The following is a 21088-nucleotide window of genomic DNA, read 5'->3' as shown; positions in this document are numbered from 1 at the left end:
AGATGTCTCCCTCTCGCCTAGTCAGAGAGGTGGCAGACCCAGTGGAGGTCTGGGCCTGTTCACTTCCACAAAACTTCAGGCTAACATCCAGCTGATACCTTCATACAAGGAGTGGGTTATGGTGGTGGTATTATGTTTTCAACAGAGTGCCTTACTATGTATTAATGTTTATATACCCCCACAGTGTCTGCATGTACAAATCAAACAATTATGGTTAGAATTGGAACAATTTGTGGAGCATTGTTTGGATCTTTACCCCCACGCCCATGTCATCATGGGAGGAGATTTAAATGCTAGAATGGGCCCCAATGATAAGACTTTATATGCCCAGTTTCACCAATATCCACCAGATATAGGAGCTGCTTCACCTCTGCTTATTAGGACCTCAGTAGATGACAGGTGTAATATAGCAGGCTTGTGTCTAGCACAGGTGGCATACAGACAAAATCTATCAATCATGAATGGTGCCACACAAGACGATTACCCAGGCCAATATTCTTTTTGGTCAGGTCAAAGGCTATCTACAACAGATTATATTATGATTTCTTATTTAATTTTAAGCCCATGGTTTAAAATTATACCAAGACCAGAAAGTGACCACTTACCCTTACTACTTTCCTGTAGTCTTCCTACGGGACTCTTAAAGGCAGAAAGTAGGCGCCCCCCAGTATCCCTGGTGGCCAACGGGCCTCGAAGGATCAAATGGAATGGTCAAGTGAGTGAAAGAGTTTCTAATTGGTATAATTCACCATATTGTAAACAGTTAACCAAAGCAATCTCTGAGATAAACATGACCCCAGATTCTGACACACAAGAGACAATGTCTCTATACAAACTACTCATCCATAACCTGCAGGGGTTTGTTGTAAAGAAGCATTCCAGCTCCCCTTCATCAGGTCCTCCATCTAAAAACTGGTTTGACCAAGACTGTAAAAGGGCCAAGGAGATATTAATGGACTCTTATAACAATTATAGGGAGAACCCTTCAACTATTACTAGGCAAATTATGCTACAAACCAAAAGGAAGTATAAAACCGTTCTGAGGAAGAAGAAACAAGCGGCAATAGCTCAGACGTGGCAACAACTGATTAAGGCCGCCCAAGCCAAAGACACGTCAGTATTTTGGTGAATTACTGCCAGTCATCCGGATCCAGGCCTTTCGCGGTTAACCTGCTGTGTCCCCGTAACGGCCTGGGAGACCTATTTTCGCTCAATTTACACAGATCTGGATGAATATCCCTCCTCATTAGAGTTATTTGATGACCAGCTAGAGTATTGGCCCCCAGTCTCTGTAACAGAAACCAAACAACTTATAGAACAGCTAAAAGTGGGTAAGGCCCCGGGGAATGACTCTATCCTGGGGGAGATAATTAAGGCCAACCCAGAATGGTGGTCCACCATACTAGCATCACTGTTTACTTACACAGATAGAACAACATACATCCCCAAAGACTGGGCAGAGGCAATTATAATTCCAATGTATAAAAAAGGGGCTAGGAATGACCCAGCAAACTATAGACCCATTAGTCTTCTGAATACCATTAGTAAATTATACGCAAGACATCTGTGTACAAAACTGTGTGACTGGATGGAGGAAGAAAGGATAGCAACTAAGAGACTACCCATACTGCTGTATGCAGAGGATGCGGTCATTCTCTCCTTGTCTCAAATAGGCCTTGGAAGAGCCCTAAAGGCCCTTGCCCTACATTGTAAGGAGGACCAATTACAAATCAATTACTCTAAATCAAAGATTATGATGTTTGCCAATAGCAACAAGATCCACAGATGGTATATAGATAACAATGAGATAGAACAAGTCTCGTTTTAAATATCTAGGTGTCGTTTTCCAAGCATCTAGAAGGAAAACGGCACAGATCAATTATATCTCCTCACTTGCCAAGAAAAGTTCAGCAGCCATTCTGAGGTTCTTTCGTACACGAGGAAATTTTATTCCAGCCACAATTAAACTGTTTGTGGCAAAATCGAGAGCGCAGCTCTTGTATGGAGCACAATTGGGACCATTTTCCAACTTAGCCATATATGAGAAAATACAATCGGGCTTCTTAAGGTCATTATTTCTGACACCAAGAAGTGTCTCCAATGCGACATTACGAATGGAGAGTGCATTAATTAGAATTGAAGCTAATGTGTGGCAAATTACTATATTTACCTGGCTTAGACTTAAGCTGACCCCAGCGGGGCTGCTTCCCCTAATTTTACAAGACAATTATCAGATGAAATGGTGGAACATTATCAATGAGAAATTATGCACATATGGGCTCTCTACAGAACATCTACTAGCCATAGGCTTAGAAAAAGCCAAAGACCTTGTTAAGCAGCGTATTTGGGATACTGAACTGCAGAATGATCTAAGCCAAATCCTATATATTTACCGTTCCCCCTGAGCTCCCTTACATATTATAAATACAGGCGGGCGTTTACTAGGGCTCACTATAATGTTTTCCCTTCCAAGTTCACAGAAAGCAGATATCAAGGAATTAAAGTCTCCCAAAGGTTATGCCCATGTGATTCAGGTGAGATAGTGACATCATCTCATGTGCTTTTACACTGCTCGTTCTACTCAGAGGCCCAGTCAGGCTTAATCCGTCCTCTACTACAGGACTTTCCAGGTAACACCGAAGAATTTTATACCAAGTTCCTCCTTGCCAATAGAAACCCCTCAGTTACCTATAAGGTTGCTAAATTCTGCCACTTGGCTATGAGGACACGTCATAACCTATTAACCTCGGAGGACTGTTAAATCTCTGGGAGATGGGAACTAAGGATCTGTACTACTTTGTATGGTTGCTGTTGCTGAATTAATGCTGTGCTGGTCTCGGACCGTAATAAAGTGATTGATGTCTCCCTCTCCACATTCTCCACACCAGGCATGATTTTGTGCACCTCTATCATGTCTACCTTTTTTTCCAAGCTAAACAATTCCAGCTGTTGTAACTTTATTTTTTATTTAAATTATTTAAATAATGTATATCCTGCCTTTCTAAACTCAAGGGTGCTCAAGGCAGTTTGCAATTAGCAACAGCTCATGAAATAATCTAATAGAAGAAAGCCAATTCCCCTGGCTAATGCTGCATGGCTGTGGAATCGTCCTCTATAGTTTGTTTATTTCGGTCATAGACCAGCACAAATCGTCCTCTATAAAGCGTTGCACAGCAGGGCCGCCTCTTTACCACTGGAGAGAAGCACCAGGATACTGCAAAAGCTGCTGCAAAGTCTTTCTCCTCCTGCCCAACCTTTTGTAAGACCTGCCAGCGCCCTCCTGCAGAGAACTGCCACAGGACAGTTACGTTTGCTAGTCTAACACAGCTTCCCTCAAGAAATGTAGGCACAGAAGTGGCACATTGCTTTGTCCGTCTTGAACAGGAGCAAGAAAATTAGAATGTCCTGCACTATAGGCTAGAAGTGAAATTAGAAAGGGGAGGGGTATGGAATTAGGCCAGGTTCACCTGGTTCCAACCCTCCTCTGCCAGCGTGATCAAAGTGAATGGGAACTGTGCAAATTCATTTCAATCTTTATTTTGCAGGCCAAAATTTAAATTTTTGCGCCAGAAATTGTGACTGGCGCAAAAGGTAAGGATCCGCGGCTGCTGCTTTTGCATGGTCTTTATTTATTTATTTATTTAAGCATTTTTATCCCGCCACTCAGCCAAAAAAGGCTCTCACGGCAGCTTACAAAAATATTTCTTGACAGTCCCTGCCCACAGGCTTACAATCTAAAAGACAAGACACAAAAGGAAAGGGGATTGGCCCAAGGGTCTTCACAGAGCAGAATCCAGTTGTGAGCAGCTTCTGACTGCAGGGCTGGAAAGCTCCATCCAAAGTCAGAGCACCCCTTGCATGATGATGTGCTGCCCTGTGCAAACCGGCCTGTAATTGCGGATCCTCACACAGCTTCCCGGAAGAAAGAGACCTTCAGCAACACATCTGAAACAGGCAAGAAGGGTCTTTGCAGGGAACTGCTGATACCAAGCAAACACATTCTAGATGCCGCTTAGGCCAAATCATTAAAGCAGTGCCACTTTCCAAAGATTGGTGCAGGCCCAGGCATGTGCTCGCTCCAAGACTGTTCACAGCTACTGGCTAAGACCAGTGGATCAAGGTCTTCAGTCTAAATCTGACCTCTTCCTCTAAATCTGACCTTTAGGCTTCAGTACCTCAAAACCCACCCACCCCACTTCTGAAACACAGGGATCATAACAGTGAAAGTGCTTTAAACTATCCAAAATAATAATAATTATTATTTATATCCATAAATAAAGTCTCCATACTGATGGGTAGCATGCACCTGGCTACTAGACACCAGGGTCCCAGTTTGCTATTCCGCCCCACCGCCCTCAGCAGTATCATTACCTTCTACTACATTTTGGAGGCCATGATGCAGCACCTTCTTCAAGGCCTTGGGCAGAACTTCCATCTCCGTAAGGTTCTCATAGCTGACCTGAAGAAGGAATAACTTCATCTCCAGATATCTTAGGAGCTGTTAAGGAGAGACGGTGGCAATCCATCCCCATCCCTCTACTCCTTGGAAATGGGAAGAGCTCAAATAAGCACACAGCAGAGAAGCTTTTCAGTGTTGACGACAAAAGCTCAACCTCATCTTCACTGAAGACCATTTCTGGGGGCATGGGGCTCTCAATTTGCCTCCCCTAAAAGTCTGATCACTTGTGGAGGTAGAACAGCCTGGTAATGGCCAGGAAGACCTTGAGGCTGGTCCCTACATCTCCCACAAGAAGGTAACTGAATCCATAGGCTCACTTTGGATGACATGTTAGTCAATGGCAGACTAATCAACCATTGCTTAAATAGTACCGTTGACTAACCTGTCATCTGTCGGGCAAAAACCACACTACAGTTCGTTATTTAAAAAAACAACCACCACCAAATAACAAAAGGTTTGCAGAGTTGTTTTTCTGCACAACTGTTGCTTATTGTGTTGTGTAGCAGGCTCTGTTGATTATTTCCCCTGCCAACAGAGTCACAAGGCAAGAACAGCAAAAAAACCCAGCGGGGCTCCATCAGCAGGAGAAATAATCCCATTCTGGCAAGCACTTGGGGAGCCCCGATTATGCTGTCCCTGGGTGGGGCGGGCGATCCTCGGCTCCCCACACACTTCCCAGTACAGGCACATGCCATCCCTGGGTGGGGTGCCACCGGTCACAGTGCCCCATGTGTTCCAAGGGACAAACATGTCCCTTGCAACCCCTACCCCGCCACCCTGATCCATCTGGAGATAGGCTCAAGGGGACAGAAAGAGCCCCTTCCATCCCGAGATGATCCCCAAATGGATCATGGGGCAGCACTGGACATGCAACGTCCAATCGCAGGAGAAATCCATCCACCGATTCCAGGGAACGGGGGCACAGGCTTACAATCTGCTGCTGTGACGAGCACGACAGATTCTTCCATGTCCTGACCCAATTCCCGAGAACCGAAAGGGAATCCTTTGCTGAGGCAGGAGGGATGCTTATGTGGTCCGATTCCCCTGCATCCCTCCTGCCTCAGCAAAGGATTGCTCTTTGGTTCTCATGAATCAGGACGGAATGCAGAAGAATCCATCCTGCCCATCACAGCAGCAGCTCGGATCCTTACACGCTCCTTCATCACAGTCATTTCCACAGCAATGGGGAAGTGGGCAGTGTTGTTGTAGCTGCCCCCATCCCTGATGCTATGGAGATGAGAGCGAAGGACACCTCAGCATGAAGAGAACTTCTCTGCTGAGAGGGCATCATTTGTCTCAGCAGCACCTCTTTTGTCCCCATCTAGTTTTGAAAGTTTTCAAAACTAGTTTTCCTCCCCATCTAGTCTTGCAAGGACCAAAAGCAGCCCTTCCAAGAAATTCCTGACATGTATGGATGATAACTTTCTCCTACAGAAAGTGGAGGAAGGAACTAGAGGATCAGCAATCCTTGACTTTATATTAACCAACAGGGATGACTTAGTGGATAAAGTGGCAGTTACGGGAACTCTGGGAGGAAGTGACCACATCATACTTGAATTCTTGATTATGAAGGAGACAAAAGTTGAGTGTAGCCATACACGTACTCTGGATTTTAGGAAAGCTGATTTCAATAAATTCAGAACTATAAGTAAGGTCCCGTGGCAAGTGAGCCTAATGAGAAAAGGAGTGCAGAATGGGTGGGAGTATTTTAAAAAGGAAATTTTAAAGGCACAGTTACAAACAATTCCAACAAGGAGAAAAGATAGAAGACAACAGAGGAAACCAATGTGGCTCCACAAAAAGCTTAGAGATGACCTGAAAACAAAACAGGATACATATAGGAAGTGGAAGGAAGTCCAGGCTACAAAAGAAGAGTACAGACAGGTGGCACAGAAGTGCCGAAATGGCGTCAGGAAGGCTAAAGCTGTGAATGAGCTGAGATTAGCGAGGGATGCTAAAAGACATCCATCCCTGGGAAAATTCTGGAGCAGATTATAAAGAAGTCAATCTGTAAACACCTTGAAATCAATGCAGTGATTACAAGAAGCCAACATGGATTTGTCAAGAACAAATCCTGTCAGACTAATTTGATCTCATTTTTTGATCGGGCAACCTCCCTTGTGGACTGTGGAAATGCTGTGGACGTCATATATCTTGACTTCAGCAAAGCTTTTGACAAAGTGCCCAATGATATTCTGATTAACAAACTAGCTAAAAGTGGGCTAGATGGAACAACTATTAGGTGGGTTCACAGTTGGCTACAGAATCGGACTCAAAGAGTACTTATCAATGGAACCTTCTCAAACTGGGAAGAGGCAACGAGTGGGGTACCGCAAGGTTCAGGGCTCTTCAACATTTTTATAAATGATTTGGATGAGGAGGTGGAGGGAACGCTTATCAAATCTGCAGATGACACCAAATTGGGTGGGATAGCGAACACCCTGGAAGACAGAAACAAACTTCAAAGTGATCTTGATAGGCTGGAGTGCTGGGCTGAAAACAACAGGATGAAATTTAATAGGGATAAATGCCAAGTTCTACATTTAGGAAATACAAACCAAATGCACAGTTACAAGATGGGGGATACTTGGCTCAGCAATACTACAAACTAGAAGGATCTTGGAATTGTTGTAGATCACAAGCTGAATATGAGCCAACATTGCGATATGGCTGCAAGAAAGGCAAATGCTATTTTGGGCTGCATTAATAGAAGTATAGCTTCCAAATCACGTGAGGTACTGGTTCCTCTCTGTTCAGCCCTGGTTAGGCCTCATCTAGAGTATTGCATCTAGTTCTGGGCTCCACAATTCAAGAAGGATGCAGACAAGCTGGAGCGTGTTCAGAGGAGGGCAACCAGGATGATCAGGGGTCTGGAAACAAAGCCCTATGAAGAGAGACTGAAAGAACTGGGAATGTTTAGCCTGGAGAAGAGAAGGCTGAGGGGAGACATGATAGCACTCTTCAAATACTTAAAAGGTTGTCACACAGAAGAGGGCCAGGATCTCTTCTCGATCCTCCCAGAGTGCAGGACATGGAATAACGGGCTCAAGTTAAAGGAAGCCAGATTCCAGCTGGACATCAGGAAAAACTTCCTGACTGTTAGAGCAGTACGACAATGGAATCAGTTACCTAGGGAGATTGTGGGCTCTCCCACACTAGAGGCCTTCAAGAGGCAGCTGGACAACCATCTGTCAGGGATGCTTTAGGGTGGATTCCTGCATTGAGCAGGGGGTTGGACTCGATGGCCTTGTAGGCCACCCAGAGAGCTCCCGCTATTGGGCGGTATAGAAATGTAATAAATAAATAAATAATAAATAGGCCCCTTCCAACTCTGCTATTCTATGAGGAGACTTCTGATCGTCAGATTCCCCGCCTCGAAGCTAGATGGGGACAGAAGAGGTACTGCTGAGACAAGTGATGCCCTCTCAGTGGAGAAGTCCTTTCCGCGCCAACATATCCTTCCCCATCAAGGCCATGGCAACAGGGAAGGGGGTGGTGTTGCTACAGCCACCCACTTAGAATCATAGAATAGCAGAGTTGGAAGGGGCCTATAATGCCATCGAGTCCAACCCCCTGTTGTCATTGCCCCGACAGCGAAGGACACATTGGCACCAAGCCATGAGAACTCCTGTGAGGGATGATGTCACTCGGTGCTGACACATCCTTTGCCAGAGGCTGGATCGCACACCCTGACACACGAGGAGACAGTTCCGAAGCCTCGTTTCTGCGGTGGGGGCAGCGCATGTTTCTTTGCATGCTGCTGCTGCAGAAGCAAGAAGCTTAAGAACGGTCTCGTGTGTCAGGGTACACAATCCAGTCTCCAGCGAAGGACATGTCAGTTTGGAGCGATGTCCCCATTGCCTGTCCCTCCACACCAGGTGCAGTAACAACTGCGGCTTCTTTCTCTGGCGATAGCTACTGCAAAAGATGCGCCATTGCTGGAGAAAGTAGACCCAGCGGAGCAATCTCTCCTCTTTACTTATTTTTATTTATTTATTACATTTTTATACTGCCCAATAGCCGGAGCTCTTTGGGCAGGATGTGGGATTGATCCTCCTTCGCTTCGCAACAGGCAGGGTGCTTCTCTGTGCAGTGCATCTCTCCTCCCCCCACTGCTCCTCCCCACGGAATGGTGACAACCTGGTAAGGTAAGCGGTAACCAGCGCCGCCATTTGGTGGGGAGGGCTTGGGGGCGGGGGAGAGACCACAACTCAACAGAGTGGAAATAGTCCACTCCATGCAGCAGCACTTACGCGTCGCCCAAGCGTGCCATGCAAATAGCCATCCGTGGACTAAAGTGTCATCTGAATGCACTCATAGACTCTTACTGCAAAATACACAATGAAGGCCTCTTACCCAATGCTGGAGAGGATGCAAATTCTGTTGTGCTATGCTGTACCATTCTTTTACTGACTTGTGCTTTATTTACTGGTTATTTAGGACAGTGGGGCCTTGCAGATGCAAAGCTCTTGCAAAGGATACATGTGGTGATAAAAACCCTCAACATCCAGCAGCCCTTCCAACATGTCTGCCAATGAGGGACAGAGGGCAGAACGCTGGCAGGAGCTCTCCAGGCACAGACTGCTACCTTGCAGCTCACAAAGCAGGAAAATCCTTGCCACGCCAGCACCAACAGCATCCCGCACCTTCTGCAGTTCCAGTCTATGTAAAAAAAAGGCTGGGTCACACTTGGGCATAGGTCACACAAGGATCATCTACCCAGGCCTATTGACTGATGGATTCAATTCATTTGGAAGTATTTTAATAACACCCTTCAACTATACAGATCCAGCAACAAGCAGATGTATGGATGATTTATCCTATTTTTTTATTATTATTTTTTTGTACTTCTGTAATGATTTCTGAAGGGCAGCTCACACAAGATCAAGACAGGAAGTTCCTATTTAGAGGTTAAAGACTTTGGGCTGTTCCTGTAACACCAATGCTTGCTAACACGGACAATTTATCGCATCTCCAAAGAAAAACACAAAACTAACGAAGACCTTATCAAAATTCAGAATAGCTCAACTCTGAAACTGCTGTGGAAAACATGCTGAGTTCACCTGTGAGTTGCTGCACAGCTCAATTGACAGCCAGGAGCAAGTTGCTCAGTCTGAGCTACCACATTGGGCTGTACTGTGAAAATGAAGTAAGAACACAAACCCCATTTTTTTCATGTTGAAAAATGATACAGAAATAACAAATTTAATTTAATTGAAAGATGCCACAGCCATAGATCATAATGACAGAGAAATAATAAATAATCCCACCATAGTGGAGGAAAACTTTACAATCTGGAAAATGATTGGTAACACTTCTGACACTATGATCCTCCACCCAGAGGACCGCCCCACACACTACACAAGGCAGATGTGGCCCTTACAGCTTGTCCTGCTGTAGCTCCTTCAGCAAAGCCTCAACGGCACATCGCTGCTTGTGCCAGAGCCTCTCTGGCAGGCAGGGGAAGTCTCCCAGTGGGGTACTTGCAAAGGCGACCTTTTGTGAGGCTTGCATCTGCTCTGCCAGGTTGGTCAGGGAATCAAGGAGAGGTGTGCAGCCAACCAGTGTCTTCTTCCAGACTTCATGCTGCTCTTGGAGGACACAAAAACACTTTTTCAGCAAGCAGTGGATGGTGTGCCAGACAGCTGAGCCTTCAGAAGCCATCCTGGGGACAAAAAACAGAATTCAGGTGAAGGACAGCCCCTGCAACAAGGCTCTAATGGTGCAGGCTTCGCTGTCCCAGAGGAAGGAAAAGCAGTCGCTCGCGTACCTATGTCCCCTCCCTCCCAGATATTTTGAGCCATGCTCAGGGCCTCCCCCCGCCCCGAGATAGACACACACCTTGAGCTCCATCAGATGAGCATTTTGTTGCACACTTGTTAATGGATGTGATGACCTGCACACCTGCGACATCTTGGCTTCACCCGAGATGCCCACAAGCTACCTGACAGGACTATCCACGCCACTAGCACCCAGGACCCCTTCAATCCCCCCTGTGCTGATGACGTATGTGAGGGTCTAGGCCTACTGCTGCCACTCCTGTCTTGCCTTTATTCTTCAGGCTCCACAGCCCAGCAACCCAGCCCTGAGTTTCCCATTCCACTGCCACCATTAACTGCTTTCTCCTCCGTCACTCTTCCACAGACCACACCAGTTGTTTGAAAGTTATTAGAATTTATTAACATAAGTGCTTGTACATAAGCTTATTGGTTTCCTCAGCTCGAATGTGTATGGTTACAAAGTTCCAAATGTATTGGTTTCTATCAGTTCTTTCTTAAAAGGTTCCACTATATAATACTACTGTCTATATACTCAATTATCTTTAGTCTCATAAAATCATCCACTTCTCTCATGTATCACTGTTCTCCTCACAGAATCATATACACATTCCTTAATCACTCCTTCACTCTCTCTACCCCACTTCTACCCTTCACTTCACAGAATCCTAACCCACACCCCCAGTCTTCCTGTCAGCTCAGACTATATAAAGAGCTACATTTCTCCAGCTCCTCCCACTCTCACACAGCCAATCCAAGCACTCCCCATCCACCATCCAATCAGCACTCAGGCATTCCCCACCACCCCCTTACGAACTCAACCTGTGACTACAAATTGTAAGTACATTGAGTTACTTCCTGGAACTTTATGCCTAATGTAACCAATAACTTGACAAATATTTACATTTAATGCATAATAGGCAGCTGAACATCACAATGGGCACTCATGGATTTTCACAGGTCCCTCTCACACCAAGGATGTCTGCCTCCCATGCACATCCTGCCCCTTCTAGCTTCTAGCGCCACAAAAAACACCCCAGTAAGTCTGACTTATTTTTAAAGATGGAAGTTGCCACTATTTCCTGCTGTGTGCAGGAGAAGCAGCATGATCAAAATGTCCCACAGAATGGGCCACGGGCACATTGTTTACTTCCTCTTTCAAAAGAGGAAGTAATGAGGGACAAACACACGGGCAGAGAAACAACAGTAAGCAAACGTGATTTCCCCCATGTGATGACACCCTTAATCTGGCTTTTCACACACCTACATCATTCCAGAGGGTTGAACTGTTCTTGAGCAGAGACTTGTTTTAAATGTTTGCTTGTAGAGTGTCAGAGACATTGGCAGGACTTAAACAAGTATTCTAATAATAGAAGCAAGATGAATATAAATGTATGATTCAAGAAACATCAAATGAATATTTTTCTTTAAAAAAATCAACCTTATTGCATCCTTTAAAAAATAACCTGGTTTAAAATGAAATGCTAATCTAATACAAACACATTAACATCTGTACTTATAAACTCTTAAAATGTAATCCTGACCTTGAGTTAAGGAGTACTTGCCTACATAAAAAAGGAACACTTAAGAAAAAGATTCAATTTGTGAGATTTTTACAGTGCAATCCTATACATCTGCTCAGAAGTTCTGCTGAACACAGTGAGGCTTACTCCCAGGTTAGTGGTGTAGGATTATGGCCCCAGTCTGCGACCCTATACAGATTTATTTGAGATTAAATCTTATTGAACTCAGTGGGCAGGTTTTCAGGAAACGAGAAGCTACCATGACAGAATTTCCCAGCAAGAATTCCCGTTGTGGCGGCAACCACCATTTCAGGTGTTCAAGCCATAGCAGGGGCACGTTGTAGCTTGTAGTTATGTCCAAACTCAAGACAGGGTGGGGGTTTTGTGCCGCTTAACAAGCTACCGGTAACCCTAAATCTCTCCACTGCAGCTAGGTTTTATTTTGGTTATTTTTGTTTCATACTGTAGTTTTACATTTTTATGATGTACTTTATGCTGTAGTTTGTAGTTTTAGTTGTTGTGAGCTGCCCAGAGAGCTTTGGCTATTGGGCAGCATAGAAATGTAATAAATAAAACAGCCTAGAGGTCTGGGTGGACACTGTAAAGGAGACCAGACTTAGCCAACCGGCTTAACCACTGGATTTTGCACAGATCCCAGGAATAACGCACGCAGCTCACCAGAGTGAGGGTTAAGCAAACTTAAATTTATTGAGAAGAGGCAAGCAAACAGGATTAGCAAGTAAAACAACACATGCAGATATATATTGAACCCCACAACCAGCAAACTAAAAAGCTATATACAGTATCATACTTCACCCAGCCATAGGTTCCGCCAGCTCAGGACAAAAGCCCCATTTCAAACAGGCCTTTTTTATAACCCTTTCCCCCCTCCATTCCCTCCCACCCTCCGGTCCTCCTTGGGTGAGGTATTTTGCACTTTTCCTCAGATGTTAATTTCTCCAAGGCCAGCCGGCCTGGGCCCCAAGCGGTTCCGGGCTGTACCCATCCGCCCACTCACAGCTGGCGACTAGCTGGCGGCTTATCAGTTCTTACCAAAAATCATAACAATAGAAGACTTTAACAATTCTTCCCTTTTTTAAGAACAGCTATTCCATGTATGAATTAACCCCTTCTTTACACCTCCCCCCTCAAGATGACATTTCTAAAAAATGTCATCTCAACCCTCATACTTTGTTAATTACCCGATGACCCCTTTTCGTTCTCTCTTTCCTGAGTCCGCGCAGGGGTGGGGGGGTAGCTTCTCCCCGCACCCCTTCCTCCCCTCGATTGAAGCACCGGGACAGCCCATCCGCCACTACATTCTCCTTGCCCTTAATATGGGAGATAGTAAAATCAAAGTCTTGGAGGGCCAAACTCCAGCGCAGCAATTTCTGATTCGTATTTTTCACGCAGGCCAGCCAACACAGCGGGGAATGATCCGTCTGGATCTTAAAGGGCCTTCCCCACAAGTAGGGTCTCAGCTTACTCACGGCCCACACTATGGCCAAGCATTCTTTCTCTATCGTAGCCAGCGCTCAATCCCGCGGCAGCAATTTTTTACTAATGAACGCCACCGGCTGCAACAGCCCCGCCTTGCCTTCCTGTAGCAACACTGCACCTAGCCCTGCCTCCGACGCGTCCGTTTGTAGCACGAAGGGGCGATCCAAATCAGGTGCGCGCAGCACCGGAGCCTGTCAGAGCCGATTCTTTAACCTTTCAAAGGCTAGTTGGCATGCCTCTGACCACTGCACCCGGACCGGCTGCCTCTTCCGGCACAACTCCGTCAGAGGAGCAGCCAGCTGGCTAAAGTTTGGGACGAACCGCCGATAGTATCCTGCCAGCCCCAAAAAGGATTGGACCTGCCTCTTAGTTCGCGGGGTGGGCCACTGCTGGATTGCCTCCACCTTGGCCTCCATAGGCTTCAGTGCTCCCTGCCCCACGCGATGACCCAGATACACAACCTCTCCTTTCCCGAACTGGCACTTAGAGGCTTTCACGGTTAGCCCAGCCTCCCGCAGCCGCCCCAACACTTGCTCCAAATGTTCCAAGTGCTGTTCCCAAGTATCACTGAACACCGTCACGTCATCCAGATAAACACATGAAAAAGCCCCCAGACCGTTCAGAACCCGGTCCATAAGCTTCTGGAAGCAACTTGGAGCATTCGAGAGCCCAAACGGGAGAACCGTGAATTGGTAGTGGCCCCGAGGGGTAGAGAAGGCCGACTTCAGAGCGGCATCTTCATCTAAGGGCACCTGCCAGTACCCCTTAGTCAGATCCAGCGTGCAAATAAATTTCGCCTTTCCAAGCGTCTCAATCAAATTGTCGGTGCGGGGCATAGGATACGCCCCCACCGTGGAAACACTGTTCAATTTCCTAAAGTCCACGCAGAACCGAACCGAACCATCCTTTTTAGCCGCCAGAACCAGGGGGGAGGACCACGGGCTTTGGCTCTTCTTAATCACCCCCATTGCCAGCATCTCTTCCACCTCTCGATTAACTATTTCCAGCTGCTTACCGTTTAACCGGTGCGGCGGACACTGGATGGGGGGGGGTGTTTTCCCGTATCAATAGAATGGGTAGTTAACGACGTCCTCCCCGGCAACCCCGAAAACAGCTCTTGAAACTCCTGCAAGCACTGCCTCAGTTGGGTCTGCTGCGCCCCACTCAGTTCTTCTGGGATCTGTATATCCTCTACTCCCTCCTTGCCCCGGTAGCTAGCTAACACATCCAGGCCGGCGTCCTCGCTCGCCAGTTCCCCCCGCCCGACTTGGCTCACACATACTCCCCTTTCCCGGAACGGTTTCATCATGTTTACGTGGAAAACCTTAAGGCGTCGGGGGCTCTCAGGATTTCGCAACAGGTAGTTCACTTCATTCACTTTCTTCACCACCACCATGGGCCCTTCCCATTTCACAGCTAACTTCTCTGGCTTAACCGGCTTCAGCACTAGCACCTTATCTCCCACCTGAAACACACGCCGCCTACCCTGCCGGTCATACCACCTCTTCTGCGTCTGCTGGGCTCACTCCAAATTTTCCTGTGCGGCTTCCCCTATGTCTCGCAGCACATTCTGCAGATTTTGCATGTACTCTACAACCGACACCGGGGTGGGGGTAGTTCGTCCTTCCCAACCTTCCCTTAACAATCTCAGCGCCCCCTGCAGCTCCCGTCCGAAAACCAACTCATTCGCCGAGAACCCCAGGCTATCACTTTTCGCATCCTGCGCGGCAAAGAGGAGGTAGGGCAGGGCTTGGTCCCAATCAGTAGTGTGCTTGACCGCATAGGCTTTCAACATTTTCCCCAGCTTCTGGTTAAACCTCTCCACCAACCCATTTCCCTCATGATGGTAGGCTGCGGTAACACACTGCTGCACCCCCGCCTTCAGCAGCATAGACATAAAGTTTCCGCCTTGATCATGGACCAATACCTGAGGGACCCCCACCCGCGTAAAAATGGACATTAAAGCTTTGGCTACCTGCAGCGCGGAAATAACTGAAAGCGGCACCGCCTCGGCGTAGCAGGTGGCATAATCTACTAGGGTTAGGATATTTTTTTTCCCTGATCGGGTAGCCGGGCTAAACGGGCCCAAAATATCCACCCCCATCTTCTCAAAAGGCACTCCCGTAATCGGCGAGGGCCGCAGTGGGGCCTTAGGGTGATCCCGGGGAAACCCAACCTGTTGGCACGTCTCACATGATTCACAAAACTCTCACACCTCTTTGGCCACCCCGGGCCAATAGAAATCCCGACTCACCCGCTCCAAAGTGCGGCGTATTCCCAGATGGCCCCCGACAGTCGCTCATGGGCGGCTTCCAACACCTTCTTCCTTACGGATGCGGGGATCACCAACTGTTTCCTCTCTACCCCGCCCCTCCTTTTGGCAAGAACTGGCGATACAACTTTCCCCATTCCCAAGTAAAAACAGCTGTACACGCCTGGCCCCGCCCTTCGGAGGGGTTTTTTGCTGCTTCTCTGCATGACTGCAGGGAGGGATCCTGTTGTAACTCCCTTTGGAACTCGGGTGTGTCTCCCTCCGCTAACTCTGGTGGATCGTCCCCTTCCTCCTCCCGGTGGGGTTCCTCACCTCCCTCCCCAAGGTCCCCTTCCCCTGGGCTTTTCCCCAGCCGAGCTGCTTTCCCCCGAGTCGTCACCGCCAACTGGGTGACTTTAAAACGTAAGTCATTGCTCAGTAGAAAGGCGGGCCCTTCCGTGTGCGTGAGGACAATAAGTTCGCCCTTCCATCCTCGATACTCAGTGTTCACTCGGGCCAACGGAGCTTCGAAGGGAGGTGCTCCGTAGGGGGTCACCTTTATGGTTTGGCCCGCTAGATTCTGTCCCGGTTCGAGCAGCCCCATGTGGGCTGAGCTAAGGTCCACTCCGGTGTCCGTCTGAGCCCAAACCGTCCTCCCATTGACTGCAACGCACTCACAGAACTTCCGACGACTCCACCGGAGTTGGGCCGGGGTCACCAGACGCACTGAAACCGCATTTGCCGGGCCGGGACTCCCGTGGCCCGCCGCCGCCTGGGCCACTCCTGCCGGCTCAGCCTGCATATGTTCCCACTCCAAGTCGGCCGTCTCACCCCCGCTATTGTCGCTCCCGTTAGACCCCGGCGACGGCGATGGTGCCACCATGGCTCGAACCACAGGCGGCGGCTTCGCTCCCCCAGCTGGAGATTTGGCTGCCAGTTTGGGGCATTCTCTCTTCAGGTGCCCCGGCTCTTTGCAGTAAAAGCACCCTCCGCTTGCTGGAGCTTCAGCTGGAGTCATTCCGCCTTTCTCTCGTCGCTCCTTCCCTGGCCAAGCGGGCTTCTTCTCCAGCGCTGCTCCTCCCGGACGCCCCTCTGGAGCCTTCGGCCCACCGGGTCCTTTCCGCTCGAACGCCTGCAGCCGATCCGTCATCTTTGCCGCCTCCATCACCGTGGTGGGGTTCTTTTCCCCTACCCATGCATCAAATTTTTCGGGGAACTGCCGATACAACTGCTCCTTAGCCACCACGTTCTTAGCTCCCTTCAGGTCTCGGACTCCCTCCGCCTCCATCCAGGCTTCCATGGCTGTCAACATGCGGGTGGCGAACGCTGCAAGAGTCTCTTTCGGGTTCTTGGACAAACGACAAAACTTTTGCCGGCAGTGCTCCGCTGTCAAAGCAAACTGCTCCTTCGCCAAGTTTTTAAAGTACTGGTAGTTATGGCGCAGCTCCCGTGGGATGGTGGCTATCATTTCTCACAGGGTTCCCGTGACTTGTGGCCTCAACAAACTCATTCTCTGGGCCACTGGTACCCCTATCTCTTCACACGTGTCCTCAAACAGGGCCAAAAAAGCTCCCACATCGTCGCCCTCCTGGAACATTGGGAACGCCCATCTGTCGATCCGTTGCCCGGGGTTTCCCCCTCTTTCCATTAACTGCAGATGCCAGAACATCATCTCCATGCATTCGGAGTACATTCGCCAAACTCTCTGCTCCTCGGTCTCCCCTCCATCCCCTGCTCCTAGGCCGTTTCCGTCCGCCTCTCCTGGCGGGCGAGGGGGCAGGGGCGACTGAGGCCCTTGCAACCGAGGGCCCTTCCCTCTCCGATCATCTTCCCCCGGCCCTCCAGGCCCCCGGGACGACGTTAACCGTCGTGGCCCTGGCTTCTCCGGAATGTCCCCTGCCAGCAATAAAGTTGGCAGGGACATCCTGGGCTCTCTCTCGAACCACGCTCTTTCCCGCCCTTCCTCTGGCCTCCAGAGCTGTGCGGTGTATTTCTTCCAGGCTCTCTCCACGGATCCAGGTGTCCACTGCATCCCCCACTCGAAAGTGGCCGGATTGGACTCTCCTTCCGCTCCTTCCTGGGAGGTTGTCCCCCAAAACACTACTCCTGGAGCTTCCGCTCCTTGATTCTGAGATAACAATTCTTCTCCTGGGGCCCTAGCCCCTTGATCCTGGAACATCCTGGCTGGCTTACTCATTTTTGCTTGGTTTGGGTTTAATCCTCTGCTTTACCGCTCTCCTTTCCTTGCCAGCGTTCTATCCTCCAGATCTGTGTCGAATCCCAGCGCTGCCCACCATGTAAAGGAGACCAGACTTAGCCAACCGGCTTAACCACTGGATTTTGCACAGATCCCAGGAATAACGCACACAGCTCACCAGAGTGAGGGTTAAGCAAACTTAAATTTATTGAGAAGAGGCAAGCAAACAGGATTAGCAAGTAAAACAACACATGCAGATATATATTGAACCCCACAACCAGCAAACTAAAAAGCTATATACAGTATCATACTTCACCCAGCCATAGGTTCCGCCAGCTCAGGACAAAAGCCCCATTTCAAACAGGCCTTTTTTATAACCCTTTCCACTCCAACTTCCCTCCCACCCTCCGGTCCTTCTCGGGTGAGGTATTTCGCACTTTTTCCTCAGATGTTAATTTCTCCAAGGCCAGCCGGCCTGGGCCCCAAGCGGTTCCGGGCTGTACCCATCCGCCCACTCACAGCTGGCGACTAGCTGGCGGCTTATCAGTTCTTACCTAAAATCATAACAATAGAAGACTTTAACAATTCTTCCCTTTTTTAAGAACAGCTATTCCATGTATGAATTAACCCCTTTACAGACACCGCCACAACCCACCCTCGCCCAGTTTGCACACAATTGCAAGCTACAGTGTGCACCCACGAAGGTGCTCCCCGACACAACAAGAAGCCCAGTGGGGAAATTACTCCATGGTGGCTTCTTCTTACGTGCAAACCAGGACAATGAGAAATCTGGGTAGGTAGGGTTTCGACTGAGCAGCATGCATTGTGAGTTTGCACAATCAAAACTAGCGACCTTGGTTTAAATAATACCAAATGAACCTGGAACGCATGGCTTGTTTGAAGGGGAGACAACCCTCAAATTATTGATAACCTGTTGTAGGTTTATTTGAGAGTCCTTTTCCCCTCAAACAAGCCATACTGCCTATGTTTGGACAACATGACAAGCAGAGATTTAAGCCATGGTGGCCCATTTGATCATGCAAACTGGCCCAAAAGTCCTGGTTTGTGATGATGATGATGATCCCTGGAACTAACATGCAAGTCATCAACAGCATGAGGATTCTAATACCAACAGTGTTTCATCACTATCATTACCCAAACCCATATGACTTACTGTATTCCTGTTATATGAATTCAGAAGCACCTCAGCTCTGCACTCGGAGACTGACAGGGATTCTATGCAGAGTGAGAAGAGTGCTGAGACTATCTTCACCTCTGTGCTTCCCGTGCTCTGCATTTTTGCTACATGGTCATTTTTGCCCATCTACAATGATGAGAAAACGTTTGTAAATCCTAAAGATTGTATTTTATTGTATTGTATTTTATCTTGTACCCTGCTCCAAAATTTGAATGGGGAGCAGTATATAAATATTGTAAATAAAAATAAATAAAGGTAGTTATGGAAATTCCATGGTTTTACCATGATAGCTTTCGTGAATCATAACCAATCTTTTTCTAAATATCCAACAGGGTTTATATTAACCAATTCCATGTCTTGTGAAATAAAACAATGTATACATTAGGCAAACAAGGAGTATTTAAGAGTCAGGGTATGTGCAAAAGTAAGTGAACCCCTGGTTGCATCAGCTCAATTAAAGCGAAAAATTAGAACCAGGTATTTAAGTAATTAGGTAGATCTTCAGTGGTGAGTTTAGGAGGGCCCACCCTATAAAAGGATCAGAAACTTTATGAAAACATGCCACACCATGATCAAAAGCAATCGACAATGATCCTAAACACACAAGCAGATTTACAAAAGAATCCATGCAAAAGAAGAAATTCCATGTTTTAGAAGTCCAGACCTAAACCCCATTGAAATGTTGTAGCAGGACCTGATGTGAGCTGTTCATACAAACAAGCCCTCAAATGTCAGTTGAAGCAGTTCTGTAAGGATTGGCCCAAAATTTCCTCAAAATCAACGCTTACAAGAAACACTTACTTGCAGTCATTGCTGCTCAAGGGAGCGCAGGTACTGAATCTAAAGGTTTCACATCCTTTTTCATACATAGATATTGAATCAGTTAAGGATAAATGTTGAAAACACATTATGTTGGTGTGTCATTTGTTTAGTCAGGTTATCTATTGTTCTTATCTAGGATTATGGGGTTAGATTAAGAGCTATTACCATTTTAGGTTAGAAACATGTGACAATCATAAGGAATTCACAAACTTTTCCGCCCCCTGTAGCTAGGGCTTTGCCATGTGGGGCGGCAAGAGGCAGGCGGGGGGGGGGGGGCGGGGGGGGCTCGTACCCCGCTTCCCCTGTCCCCTCCCCCCTCGCCCACAGAACTGCCCCCTTTCCCTCCTCTTTGAGGTCGCCTGGGAGGGGGAGGGGGCAGCTCGGACTCCTGGGCCTGAGGTGGGAGCCGGGTCTCCATCCTTGGATCCCAGGATCCAAACTGCCCGGTGGGTCCCAGACGCTGCGCAGGAGTCCCCGGACCGCTCTCTTCGCCCCCTTGTCCAGAGTCCGCCCCACACAGCACAGAATTCTGCCGCACCTCGGACCTGCCTGGCCAAAGGCCTCGGGAGAGGCTCGCGGGCCGACGGGCGGGATAGAGACGCACATGCGCTCCCCGGAGGAGCATCTCTCAGCAGTGGGGTCACTGGAAGGGCTTCCGACACCCGCCTCCGCCTTTTCTGTACAACCCCACCACCACACCCACACATTATTATTATTCCTCCTCCTCCTCCTCCTCCTCCTCCTCCTCCACCACCACCACCTCTCAAACCGGCTCCCGACCGAAACTCCACGCCGAACACCTCCGTCCCCTGCCGCAACATCAAGCGCGGCCCTCCGGCCCTACCTCACAGGGCTGTTGGAAGGGGGCCGGGCCGGGCCGGGCTGCCTGGTGCGGACCGACCGGCCCCGTCTCGCCCCTCGCTCGCCTGCAGAGGGCTCCCGGGGGGGTGTGTGTGTGTGTGTGTGTCAAGCCCCGCCTCCTTCCCGCGCTCCACGGGACGCAGGCTTTGGCCGCGGTGCCTGCTGGGAAATGTAGCTCTGGGGAAGAGGCGGAGCCGCTCGAGCCTTCCCCCCTCGGTTGCCAAGGCGACAGTGTGTGAATAGGCCGCGGCCCCTTCCCTCCTTCTCCGGCGCCGCCGCTGGAGTCCCTCAAGGCATGTGCAGAGTGTGCTCCGCAAGGGAGGAGCGGTACCGAGCGCCCAAGCCCTGCGGAGCCCTCCGGCAAGGGCATCGTCGCAAGCCAGCCTCCCTCCCAGGGCTGCATTTCACTAGCCTTAAGTTTGGACAATGCTTGAGTTTAGACATGAGGTTTTATTCCTGCTTACCCTTAGTCATAACATGTATGTGAAAACTTTCTTGGT

General features: G+C 48.6%; 1 protein-coding gene across 4 annotated transcripts; it reads right to left on the bottom strand.

Annotated features, from left to right (window-relative positions):
- Window positions 1-3609: 3609 nt before the first annotated feature.
- On the bottom strand, window positions 3610-20658 carry AIRIM (AFG2 interacting ribosome maturation factor). Of its 4 annotated transcripts, none has more exons than XM_063140440.1 (7): window positions 20572-20653; window positions 18882-19031; window positions 11500-11599; window positions 9843-10124; window positions 8942-9121; window positions 4372-4490; window positions 3610-3945 (listed from the first exon to the last, which is right to left on the bottom strand). In XM_063140440.1, exons 4-7 carry the CDS (start codon window positions 10121-10123, stop codon window positions 3905-3907), a joined length of 621 nt encoding a protein of 206 aa, XP_062996510.1. In that variant the 5' UTR covers window position 10124; window positions 11500-11599; window positions 18882-19031; window positions 20572-20653; the 3' UTR covers window positions 3610-3904. The 4 variants fall into 4 exon arrangements, with proteins under 4 accessions (XP_062996510.1, XP_062996508.1, XP_062996511.1 ...); XM_063140438.1 differs by having other exon boundaries at window positions 11504-11599; XM_063140441.1 differs by lacking the exon at window positions 11500-11599.
- Window positions 20659-21088: the final 430 nt, after the last annotated feature.

Source organism: Elgaria multicarinata, chromosome 13, assembly GCF_023053635.1.
Source record: "Elgaria multicarinata webbii isolate HBS135686 ecotype San Diego chromosome 13, rElgMul1.1.pri, whole genome shotgun sequence".
Lineage (NCBI taxonomy): Eukaryota > Metazoa > Chordata > Lepidosauria > Squamata > Anguidae > Elgaria > Elgaria multicarinata.
This window is presented reverse-complemented; position numbering and strand designations above follow the sequence as displayed.